Here is a 13,272-nt window from a genome sequence, read left to right as displayed (position 1 = left end):
CGAGTCTTTTAGGTTCATGGTATTTCGTCGATAAATGTTTGCCAATGGGTTGTTCCATTTCCTATGCCTTTTTCGAATGTTTTAGCTCATTCTTGCAATGGTGCATTCGTGCGGGTTCGGGAAAGACGGGGATAGCCCATTATTTAGATGATTTTTTGTTAGTGGGTCCAGTGGGTAGCGAGGTCTGCCGCGAGCTGCTATTGTCAGTGCAGGCTCTTTTTCGCGTTATGGGCGTGCCCATTGCAGTGAAGAAGACAGAAGGGCCTACCACAGTTTTATCCTATTTGGGTATCGAGGTTGATACCGTGATGGGTTTATGCCGTTTGCCCCAAGATAAGGTCGCTAAGATGCGCAAGTATTTAGACCTCTGCCTCTCTGCAAAGAAAAGTTCATTGAGGCAGTTGCAGTCGTTACTCGGCCTACTTAATTTATCTTGCCGGGTGATCCCTAAGGGTAGGATATTCTGCCGTAGGTTGGAGAGGGCCACGGCGGGCGTTAAAAAAGCGCATCATTTAATTCGTTTGACTAAGGAGCTTAAGGAGGACGTGCGTTTGTGGTGCGCTTTTTTGCAGGATTTCAACGGTGTGAGGATTTGGTTACCCAGATTGGTGGCCAACTCTGAACTCCAGCTTTATACGGATGCGTCCGGTGCTTGCGGTTTTGGGGCCTTTTTCGAGGGGCAATGGTGCGCGGAACCATGGCTGAAAAGCTGGCATGACGCCGGTTTTACAACTAATATGCTCCTTTTGGAGCTTTTCTCAATTGTTGTGGCAGTAGAGATTTGGGCTGCGCAGCTCAGCAATCGTAGCATAAGTTTCTGGTGCGATAATTTGGGAGTAGTTCAGGCCATAAACAATCAGAGGTCAGTTTGTCCTCAGGCTCTCAGTTTACTTAGGTATCTGATACTTTTGTGTCTAAAGAGGAACATTGATTTCAGGGCTAGGCACATCCCTGGAGTTGAAAACGAGATAGCGGATGCTTTGTCTCGTTTTCAATGGCCTAGGTTTAGGTAATTGGTGCCCGCAGCCTGCGTCCATGGCTTACCTTTTCCCGCTCATGTCTGGCAGATCATCGGGCCGGCATCGATGGACTCGCGCTGAGAGCTTTGGCACCGGGCACCTTAAAGTCCTATACGGCTGCGTTGGATTCGTGGCTGGCTTTCTTAGCTGAAGTAGATCGGGATAAGACTGTTGAGGATACCATGTTGCAGTTCGTTTGGATGTGGCACGAGCGGGGCCAGTCTAAGGCCGCAATGTCCGGTGCCTTAGCTGGTGTCTCATATTTTTCGCGCTTGCGTGGCTTGGTCGTTCCTTCTGGCCAAGGCTAGGGAGCAGGCGGGACCAGGTAACTCTCGGAGGCCGGTCGACACCGGTTTGTTGAGGAATCTCCTGGTGGCGGTAGCAGGAGTAGCCCTAGACCAATATGAAGCCTTTTTGTTTCAGTTAGCTTTTGTTTTGGCATTTTTTGGAGCATTGCGGGTAGGCGAGCTGGCGGCTGCTAGCAAGAGGGCAACGAGCTCGGGGATTCTTTTGAATAACGTGATGGTTAAGTCAGATTTGATCTTGCTCAAAATTCAAAGGTCAAAGACCGACCAATTGGGTAGGGGGCATTGGTTCTCGATCCCTGCGCATCCGGACCCGAGCATATGTCCAGTAAGCGTAGCTAAGCGTTACAATCTACAGCGTCCGCAAGGCGGTTTGCAATGGCTAGTTCACAAGGATCTTTCACCACTGACACGTTTTCAAATTTCTGCAATTTTTAAGCGGTGGTTGGTAGCGCTTGATTTACCGGTTGAGCATTATGGCACACATTCGTTTAGAATTGGCGCGGCTACTTGTGCGGCAGCAGAGGGCTCTTCCAGTGACGCAATCAAACGGTTGGGTCGTTGGAGGTCTTCCGCTTATAAAGGTTATGTGAGAGGCGACATGCTGCCTAATTAGACAGCGCTTCTGGCGAGTTGGTTTTTTGGAAACCCAGTGCCTTAAGCTACCTGCCGCTAGGGGGGGTTGGAGTTCTTTTCACCTTTTGCCCTCAATTGAGGTTTTGGTGTTGTTCACCTCCATCTGGGTCACTCAAATAACTCAGTTTTTCCCTGCCCTTGTTGTTGGTTATTTGAAATTCGAATTAAACACTAACGCTCCTTTAAATAATTTCCCCTTACAGGTTGTGGTAGGGTGTTCGATAGGGTGTGGATTGTAGGCCATTCATATGTGTTTTGGGCTTGCAGGCACCCCCTTGCTCGTGATAGCCCCAGTAATGTACGTTGGATAGGGGTGCGAGGCTTTCGTTGGAGTGGTCTGTTGTCTCTTCTTTGGGAGTCAGAGAAGAAATGGGGTGCCCCGGATTGCTTGATCATCCATCTAGGCGGCAATGATTTGGGCACGTGTAAGGGTGTTGAGATTATCCTGGCCATGAAAAGGGATTTTCAAACAATAGCTGAGCGTTGGCCACAGGTGCATTTGGTGTGGTCGGAGGTTATTCCTCATAGGTTCTGGTGAGGGGAGCAAGGTGGCGCGGCTTTGGATAGGGTGAGGAGGAAATTGAATGCTGCAGTGTCTCGTTATGTAGCAAGTCTGGGAGGGCGTGTCATTAAGCACCCCTGTATACGTTTGGAAGAGGTTGACTTCTACAGAGAGGATAGAGTGCATTTGGCAGGAGAAGGTTTGGCTTTGTTTGTTTCGGCTCTTTTGTCGGGCATTAGTGGTAGTTAATGGTCCTGTTAGCTGGTGGCGGCTCGTTGTCTATGGACCTCCTTTTGGCAGAAAGCAGTGCTCCTCGGCGGCTCAATCTAGTGCAGCGAACTTGGCTAGCATCCCCCCTTTGAGAGAGTCGGTTACTGCCTTAGGGGAGGATCAGGTCTCCATCTTATGGAGGGATCAGCACTGTGCTAGATTAAGGGGGGATGGTACTACTCAAGACAGCTCACATTGGGTGGTGGATTCTCCACCTCCTTCTTAGTAATATACTCTTAAATGGGCTGTAGCCGAGTTAGCACTGCTTTTTTCGCCACCATGCTCGATCATTACAATTCAATTCCTAATCTGATTTCAATAAATTTGGCTGCAACCTCTTTTTTGCAAATCTATATCGTTGTCAGTGTCTTTATTTTTGTTGGATAAGTTTAAGTTAAGTATGGTACAATAATAAAACTATGGGTGACTTAAAGCACGCGAATGCTAGAATAAGCATGAGAGGACATAAGCACCCTGTTTTTTATTGTGCTAATACTGGTTAGAACTGGTTTGGGGGCTGCAGTCTCATTATAGGTTAGGTTAGTGGTTCAATCAGTAGTGACAGCCTATCAGGGACCAGTTTGGGCGGGCTCTGTTTAGGAATATTAGGGTGCTGGGAGGAGTCTGCTTCCTCTTTTCCAGTTGTGATCCCACCCGCCCACCCTAGGATTATTGAATCGGCTTGGGCCGATGTTGTTCGTTGGAATGTTGTTTTCTATGTTTTTTCTTCCAACAGGGGAGGCGCAGCTGGTGGAAAGCAGTGCTTCTCGGCGGCTCAATTTAGTGCAGCTGAACTTGGCTAGCATCCCCCCTTTGAGAGAGGCGAGTCGGTTACTGCCTTAGGGGAGGATCAGGTCTCCATCTTATGGAGGGATCAGCACTGTGCTAGATTAAGGGGGGATGGTACTACTCAAGACAGCTCACATTGGGTGGTGGATTCTCCACCTCCTTCTTAGTAATATACTCTTAAATGGGCTGTAGCCGAGTTAGCACTGCTTTTTTCGCCACCATGCTCGATCATTACAATTCAATTCCTAATCTGATTTCAATAAATTTGGCAGCGACCTCTTTTTTGCAAATCTATATCGTTGTCAGTGTCTTTATTTTAGTTGGATAAGTTTAAGTTAAGTATGGTAGAATAATAAAACTATGGGTGACTTATAAGCATTGGTATTCCCTGCCTTATGTTTATTTATTTATTTACCAGTTATTTATATAGCGCACACAAATTCTGCAGCACTTTACAGAGGGTATTTGGCCATTCACATCAGTCCCTGCCCCAGTGGAGCTTACAATCTATATTCCCTATCACATGCGCACACACATACACACTAGGGTTAATTTGTGTTGGGAGCCAATTAACCTACCAGTATATTTTTGGAGTGTGGGAGGAAACCAGAGTACCCGGAGGAAACCCACGCAAGCACAGGGAGAATATACAAACTCCACACAGGTAGGGCCGTGGTGGGAATTGAACCCATGACCGTCTGTTACAACAATTAAACTAAAGTCAATCATAATTAGACAAATAATAACCTTTGTCACAGATATGAACTGCTAATACCAGGTGAGTTGCTGGAACATGGATTCATTAAGAACACAGAGACAGAGCTTAATTGAATTAGATTTAATATAAAAAAATATAATATACAGAATATTTATTAGTCACATTGCTTAATGTGTAAACCGAATAATATAACAATATGACATAGAGTAATAGTATGCATAAATAATTTATTTGAAATAAACAGGAGATAAAACAGAAACAGAAGAAATTACATAACTGCTTATATATGTTACAGGAAGTCACAGAAATATAGATCATAACTCCAATCAGACTGAACTCCAGGTAAAATTAACAAATATGATTTGTTTTCATAGCAGCTGACACACAGTTGAAATGGTTTGCGAAGAATAACTTGTGAGTTTTTGCGATGTGCATGGTTTTCAATCGCATCTCCACTGTGATGTAATGGGGCGTAGTCATGCAAGCACTATTCAGAGTGGGCATGTCAATCGAATTTTGGGTTAAGAAGAATTGACATCATCAGATGATTATTAGACCTGTTTGACATACTGTAAGTTCTCCTGACCATGAATGCAAACAAATATTGCATATTGGCAATTAGGTCTGTGTGCGAGCTCCAGATATACTCTCTTGAAGTGGGGGCAGTTCAGGGATGATGAGGTAACCACCCTCATTGACATAATATAATATTAAATATCGCATATTGCATGGTGAGGAATTGTCCTAAACTCCATATCATGAGATGTATGTCATTGCCCTTATCAATGTGTATAATGTGTTTTTAAATCTGTTTTTTATAATGCACACCTCCCAACACTTGTAATTTCAGATTCAGGATTTCTGCGCATCGGAGACGCACGCACCCGAAAAGGCGTGGCCTATCTGTAAAGGGGGCCGTGTCCTCATGGTACACCTTCATTTACATCACTCAGGGGGTGAGGCCAGCACTCCCGGAAATGCTGGGCTGCTCCCCGGGCTCTCCCCTCACAGCGAAGAGATGCCGTGCATGTGGGCATGGCATCTATTCACCCGCTGCACTGCTATGCTATGAACAACAGCATTTCTTCTTCTAGAAGATTCCTACAGAGTACGAGTACATACTTGCATACAGACTGACAACACACCAGCACATTATGTAACAGTGCCACCTGCTGTCCCTCCAGAGTAATACAAACTACCTTAAATTTCAGTCGTTTTTGCAATATCCCAACAGATACTAATGATGAAGGTTGTGTTGGTTGGCGTAAACTCAAATGGCCGACACGGGCTTCTGCATGCACATTCACAAACCTTGCATTAGTTGAACAGATTCTCGCAACTACAGTCAGAATCAACCCCACGAGCTGGTCACATGCAGTGTTGTACATACAGTATCTGTTGTGTTAGCACTGGAAAACCTGCTTCTTGATGCTGCTGGAGTAAAAACTGGGCAAGATTTGCCTGTATTCTAGGCTGTACAGAGTGCCCAGACGATTCTTCTACATTTGGGTAAAGTTATGTATATCACTATGGATAATTCAGGAAGGACAATATTGTTTAGAAATGGGGCATTGTAGTGTATATACTGTATAACATGTACAGTAAAATAATTGATAACATTTGTAACATAAAGTTAAAATGATTTGTTTTCTGGTGCTGTTAAAAAAAAAATCTTATTTCTGGTAACTTATAAATTTACAAGTAGTACATCTTGTGTGAACGCAAGTAGAGTATTCTGATTATATTTAAAAGTAACCTTGTGTCTTTCTCCTAAAATAGAGCCCACTATCTTATCATGTAGTAAGACATTTAAAATATAATACGTATATATAATTAAAGCCACAACACTTTCCAGCTTAACTTGACCCCTATTGGCATTCCCCTGATTAGCCCTGCTGAAGGTATTTGGGGTCTTTGAAAAGTCTCAATAGGGGCTATTTAGTGTCTTTGGTGACAGTGGTGAAGAATAGCATTTAGCCATTTTTGGGGGGAAAATAAGAATTCCCATCAAATTTGGGGTACAGGAAAATGGGTGCAAGCATATTTTAAAGTTGCTAAAGTGAAGTATTAAAGAGCACCAAAAACGCATCTTCAGCAAACACCTGCAATCCAAAAAACACCTCCCCCATACTTCCAGACCCCCCAAAAGCTATTTCGCTAGTTTGTGAATTTGTACCCCCACTTTGATTTTTTCCGCCCATTTTTCCAAAGTGCTTTTTTGGGGTGTCCTTTGCTGTTTTTTTGCATTTTTTGACGCAATTAGCATCAAGGGGGGTGTAAAAAGGGTTTTTGGGGGTTGCCGCAATTTTGCACCCCAAATCCCAGATTTTGCACTTTTTTCCGCCGGGTATTCATAGGCGAAACTTTTCCGCTGGTTACAAGGCGCAAACTTTTCGCATTGGCGAAAAGTTGGGCAAATTGAATACGGGGATAAATGGAATCGGCGAAAATGATGTCATCGGCGAAAAAGTTTTGCATAAAACGGCTTTTCACTTCAAATTGAATACGGCCCTCAGTATGCATTTTTAACATACCGTATATACTCGAGTATAAGTCGACCCGAATATAAGCCAAGGTACCTACTTTTACCCAAAAAAACTGGGAAAACTTACTGACTCGAGTATAAGCCTAGTGTGGGAAATGGCAGCAGCTGGTAATGCCCCCAGTAGTAATTCCCCCTGGTTGTGCCCCCAGTAGTAATCCCTCCTGGTAGTGCCCCCAGTGGTAATCCCCCCTTTCAGTGCCTCCAGTAGTAATCCCCCCTTTTAGTGCCCCCTGTAGTAATCCCCCACTGGTAGTGCCCCCTATAGTAATCCTCCCCTGGTAGTTCCCCCAGTGGTAATCCCCCCTTTTAGTGCCCCCTGTAGTAATCCCCCCTTTTAGTGCCCCCTGTAGTAATCCCCCCCTGTAGTAATCCCCCCCTGGTAGTGCCCCCTGATAATGCCCCCTGGTAGTGCACCCTGTAGTCATCGCCCCCTGGTAGTGCCCCCTGTAGTCCCCCCCCCAGTAGAGAGAGACGTGAAAAGAATAAAAAAAAAATAAACACTTACCTTAAACTCCCGCTCCTGGTCCCGCCGCTGTCCGCTCCTCCGACCGCTTTGCATGGGAGAGACGTCGACATGACGACGTGTCTCCCATCACCCACTGCGGGAGCCGGAAGATGGCTCCCGCAGTGGGAGCAGCAGCAGCAGCTGAGAGTCTGACAGACTCTCAGCGGCTGCTGATTACACCAAACACGCAGCTGCCGGCTCCGGCGGCTGTGTGTTTGGCAGTGTGTAGCGCTGACCGAACTCCGTCCGGTCAGCGCTACACTTGACTCGAGTATAAGCCGAGGGGGTACTTTTTCAGCACATTTTTTGTGCTGAAAAACTCGGCTTATACTCGAGTATATACGGTATGCTTTTCTCTCAGTGGAAGATAAGATTTTCTTTTGGTTCCAAAGATCAGAACAGCAACCCGGATTTACCCGGATCTCCTCAGGAGATCAGAACCGCGCCTCGGATTTACGAAATTCGGATGGATTCAGATTTCTGGAGAACCGAACCACACATCTCTAATATATACTATATATCCAGCTATTGGATTAGTTAACAGCATTAACACGCTGTCCATGTGATGTTACAGAAGGCATTGTTATCGGTTTCCAAAAACAATTCCTTCAGTTTCTGTGCGTGCTCAGTCTACGTCCCTGCTTTGAGGTGACCGCGGAGGGGTAAGTGCATCTCCAACCTGTCCAAAGTGATTGACATGTGTATACAGGCTTTATATTAGCCTGTATACATGTACTGTACACTGTATTTATGTTATAAGATATTTAACATTTATATATAAATGTTAACTATAATAGCACATAAATATACATGTATACAGGCTAATATAAAGCCTGCGTGCACATGTCAATCAATTTTGGCAGGTTTAACAGGCTCTAGAGTGATTTACAGTACCTGCCAGCGGTCATTGCAGAGCAGGGACGGAGACTGGGCGAAGTTACAAGATGCTGCAGGGACTTATGGGAAAATTTCCCTCTGTCCCTGCAGTTTTTGGGGAAGTTAATGTATTTTCTTCATATAACGCCATTCTGTGATGGAGTTATACAAAGTAAAGATTTTTCGAGTAATTTAACACTTTTTGTTTGGCTGAATAGCAAAAAGCATTAAAGCACTGCAGAGATCAATGGCTGGTCCCTACAGTGCAGTACTCTGCGAGATGGGATTTAATGGAGAAGATAATTGCATTATCTTCTCCATTATCCCATTGCTGAATAGTGGATTTACATAAAAAATGCGGAAATGATGATTTCCGCATTTTTTATGTAAAAAAATAATTGCTGAATAGAACCCCTGGAGAGATGACACATCACTGATGTCAAGATCATCATCACATAGTAACACACAATATTAGGTCACCCCCACTGGATTCTACTACTAGAGATTGTGGAATATGTGGAAAATTTAAATAGCCATAACAATGGGAGGGGCTATCTAGGGAGTATAAAAAGCAGGAACCCTTTAAACTCTGTATACATTCTGCTCTGCTACTAGATGAGGCTAGGTGTATTCCTGCTGAATTCTGTACATTGCTACTGTGCTCTTTGTATTTGGCTTGTCTTTTACAAAGTTTATTCTACCTGTAAGTGTGTGCTACCTACCTGCATTCTATCCTGTTCCTTAATTCTGTACTGATGCGTCCCTATCAGTATAGAGTGTTGGTCACTGAACTGGGGTCCGGGAGATTAGGAAGAAGGCCCAGCGAAGAAGGACGAGAGCATGCTGGACCAAGGAGTGGCTTCTACAAAGGGATACCCGCTCTCACATGTCCCTGCTGATGGAGATCAAGGAGAACATCCCGGACGACTATCGGAACTACCTGCGCATGGATCACGCCACCTTCCAAGAATTGCTGCATCTGGTGAAAACCCCACCACCAGAGACAGGACACAAGGTGGTGGAGGGCAATCCCTGCTGAAGACAGACTGGTGGCTACCCTAAAGTACCTGGCTACAGGAAGGTCATTTGAAGACCTGAAGTTTGGGACACTCATCTCACCTCAGTCCTTGGGCGTCATCATTCCAGAGACCTGCAAAGCCATCGTAAAAGTGCTACAGTACCAGTATTGCAAGGTAAGTTAAAAAAAAAACACCACACATTGGTTTCTTGTTTAAAGAATTTTTTTTTTTTTAATTTTTACTCAACATAAAGCAAAAAATAGCCTTCATTTAGTACAATGTGCACTGACCTGCAGGCAACTGAAAGTGTGCACTAAACTGTGTGCAATATATTTTTTTTGTAACAAGTTCACAAAAGAACATTATCACCAAATTTTATGAATCCCAATAGGTAGCCGGCTGTATGTGATAGGGTGGGTCAGACACCAGTTTGAACAGGCCAATACACATATGGCACAAGTACACATTGTGGCCCCGGCTTCCAGCAATGTGTACTTGTGCCATGTGTGTAGTGACCTTGTCCAAATGGCGTCATCACCACCCTATCCCATGCAGCAAGCACCTATTAGAAATCATAAAATTTGGTGACATTAAAAGCATGAAAAAATTTACATCTCTGTATATTGGGGCAACTCATCCGCTGCATCCAGCAGAACATTATACAAGGTCGTGCTGGTGCTTGGGGTGCTTGGTGGAGGAGTAATATCTAACTGGGCGGGGGGGGGGGACATACCTATTTGGGGCAGGGGAAAATAGCATTGGATCTGCAATGTATGTAGAATTTGTGAGATTTTTGCTCATGCAGCGACTCAACAGGTCGTGGGTTAACCTTAGAAAATTTCTTTGGATATCTGTATCTATATTTCTCAATGTGCTGTTCACATGAGCTGTGAAATCATCTATTGCATCTGGGGGTTTCTGCAGCAGCCGTTCTGCATTTTGGAAAAAATTGTCCTCACGTTCAGTAAGATACTCCTTTCTCCCTTTTTCTTTTCTTTTTTTGGGGTTGTTGAGAAAATGAGTGCCCAGGTGGAAGTGGAGTTTCTACTTGTATGGTATTCTCCGGCTCACTGTCACCACCGAGCAGACTGAGGTCTGGTGTGGATGATAAATCAGGGTGTTGGGTGGGAGTCTAAATAGGAAAAAAAGATATAAAAAAATATTATAATCATGTTTTAACCCCTTTTTTTACTATTTTTACAGTTTCCTAACACCGTGGAGGAGTGGACCAGCATCGCGGAAGATTTTAAACAACATTGGAATTTCGATAACTGCGGAGGAGCCATCGATGGGAAACATCCACATCAACCCACCTGCCAACACCGGATCATATTACTACAACTACAAAGGATTCTTCAGCATCGTTCTCATGGCAGTGGTGAATGCCAACTACGAATTTCTGTTTGTGGATGTCGGCAAGAATGGCCGTGCTTCGGATGGTGGGTCCTTCAAAAAGACGGCTTTCTACCAGAGACTCACCAACAAAACCCTCAACTTGCCCTCACTGGACCAGACAAAGCACGGCCTAAATTTGAAGCCATTTTCACACAGGGGCCTGACCAGAGAGAAAAGGATCTACAACTACCGTCTATCCCGGGCACGGCGCATTGTGAAAAATGCGTTTGGAATAATGAGCAACCGCTTCCGCATTTTCCACACCACCATCAATCTTTGTGTGGAGAAGATAGACTGGTTCGTGATGGCGTGCTGTGTGCTGCACAACTTTCTGCGAAGAAAATCTACTCAACGAGGACCAGTCCCAGCTAGACCAAAAGATGTAGGATTCCTGGAGGACATTTAACATTTGACATCTGTGTCTGCACCACCAACTATAACAACATCCACCGCACGTGCCAAAGAAGTGAGGGAGGAGTACATGACCTATTTCAATGGACCAGGTGCTGTACCATGGCAGGAGGACTGTCTGTGAACTACTGACTAAATTGGACATTTTGGATTTAACAACAAAAACATTAAGGATTTTGGTTTAAACTGTGTCACTACTTACCAAGACTTCTGCTACCTCCTCTTCTCCGTCACGCTCAGCCATCAAGGCGATAGATTCCCTTTGAGGCTCTTGTTCACTGATGAATGACATCATATGGTAGTACCACAGTGCAGGACTATATATTTCATCTGTGCCCGCTCCTGATTTTTTGGAGTCATCCACCTTTTTTTTTTCTTTGATGTATACTGTCCTGAGATTTTGAATCTTTTGCCGTACAGTTTCAGGTCTGCATCAGATATGTATTTTTTCGTATACACCAAGAGTTCCTCTAGTGCGGCCAACTTGTGCGACTTATTGTGGTACTTCCGAGAACTGATCTTCCACAGACACTCTTTCGAGTGCAGGATTTCAATGAATCCTGTAATGAATTCACGTTCTGAATCCATGGACATTATCTATGAATAAGAAAAAAAAGGACATTTAAATATTTGTGTATATAGTCTTGTTAAATGTAATGTTGTTATAGTTCACATTTTTAATGTTTTAATATTTTCGTTTATAAAGGTTTGTTATGGTATTCTAATCGTGTTTTCTTTTACAGGAATGTCATGTGTTCATTGTTTGGTAATATAATGTTTTTCTTTGTTTGACAGTATGGGTTTTCCACCTTTGGGCCTGTCGTTGTGGTAGAACTACAGATCACAGGATGCCCTAAAAACAGTGTCAAAGGTGGGTGGCAGGTCATCCTGGGATCTGTAGTTCCACAACAGCTGGAGACCGAAAGGTAGAAGACCCCCAGCTTTAAATAATGTGTGTTTTTAAATGTAATGTATGGTGATTATTTTGTAAAATCCGTGTTTATTTATTTATTTTGTTGTTATATTACTTAAAATTTATTTTTATTTTATCTGTATTGAATTGATTTTTAAACATGTTTATTATTAATGTAATATCTTATTTCAATATGAATAATCTTCCTGGAATATATTTGTTTAGCTTGATTAAATATTTTTGTCTATTAATTTAAAAAAAAATTGATTGGTTTTCTAATTAATTATTAGGTGGCCCCATGAAGTGGTTAGGTAAGGGGGCACACATTGGTGGGCAGTGGGAGCTTAAATGCATGACCCAGCCACCGCCCGCCTCAATACGGCGGGCGGTGGCTAGGTCATGCATTTATTACCTGGGGGCACACATTGGTGGGCAGTGGGGAGCACATATTGGTGGTCAGTGTGGTTGTATTTAAACTGTACCAATACTCACCAAAAATTGTCCAAAACAAGAATCCAGTGTGCAGGCTCCTGATGTGCGACTGTCTTGCTCCATACACGATGCTGCACAAGATGGCAATGGGGCGTGTCCAGGCTTCTGTCAGTGAAATTCCGCATTGTGTGATGAATCGTATGATTCATCATGAGGGAAAAAACCCTCACGATCGGCTTCCATCGTTTTCATGATTGGCTAATCTACCCTACAGCACGGCAGATCAGAAGATGCGATGTACGACTAGCGGGGACGCGCATCGGCATCATGCTCGTGAGTATAAACTCACGATTTGTACTTTTTTTACCCGATTCGTCGTCACAATTCGTCGAAATCGGCCAGATTGTGTAAAATGTGGCTATGTGTGTGGGCACCTTTAGGGACGGATTCTGAGTCACAGGCAAAGAGCGCACACAGCAGTATCTATTGTCGGTTGCCCGTCTGCGAGTTTATGCAAATACTGCTTCAAATTCCATCCCTTGTCTACATCCATGTGGCCAAATGTGCAAGGACTGAGATGCCCATTTTTAGTGCTTATGCATTCTGTAATACTGATTGGTGTGTCTTTATACTTGGGATGAGCGGGTTCAGATTTTCGAAATCCGAACCCCCCTGAGCCCCCCTTCATCCAAATAATTTTTACAGGGGCTGCCCTGTGTGGTGTAAGCTGCCCTTCATCCAAATAATATTTACCGGGTCTGCTCTGTGTGGTGTAGGGGTACGCTGCCCTTCATCCAAATATTTTTTACAGGGGCTGCCCTGTGTGGTGTAAACTGCCCTTCATCCAAATAATATTTACAGGGGCTGCCCTGTGTGGTGTAGGGGTACGCTGCCCTTCATCCAAATATTTTTTACAGGGGCTGCCCTGTGCGGTGTA

General features: G+C 44.1%; 1 protein-coding gene across 1 annotated transcript in view; it reads right to left on the bottom strand.

The window, feature by feature from the left end:
- LOC148504737 (5-hydroxytryptamine receptor 3A-like) overlaps positions 1-11,234 on the bottom strand; it is a 60,138-nt gene extending 48,904 nt beyond the window's left edge. Inside the window, exon 1 of the mRNA XM_088448512.1 lies at positions 11,193-11,234. Within this exon, the coding sequence (XP_088304638.1) occupies positions 11,193-11,234 (42 nt within the window). The remainder of the gene's footprint in view (positions 1-11,192) is intronic.
- Between the last annotated feature and the right edge of the window lie 2,038 nt (positions 11,235-13,272).

Source organism: Taudactylus pleione, unplaced genomic scaffold, assembly GCF_031769625.1.
Source record: "Taudactylus pleione unplaced genomic scaffold, aTauple2 ptg000457l, whole genome shotgun sequence".
In the NCBI taxonomy this organism is placed as follows: domain Eukaryota; kingdom Metazoa; phylum Chordata; class Amphibia; order Anura; family Myobatrachidae; genus Taudactylus; species Taudactylus pleione.
This window is presented reverse-complemented; position numbering and strand designations above follow the sequence as displayed.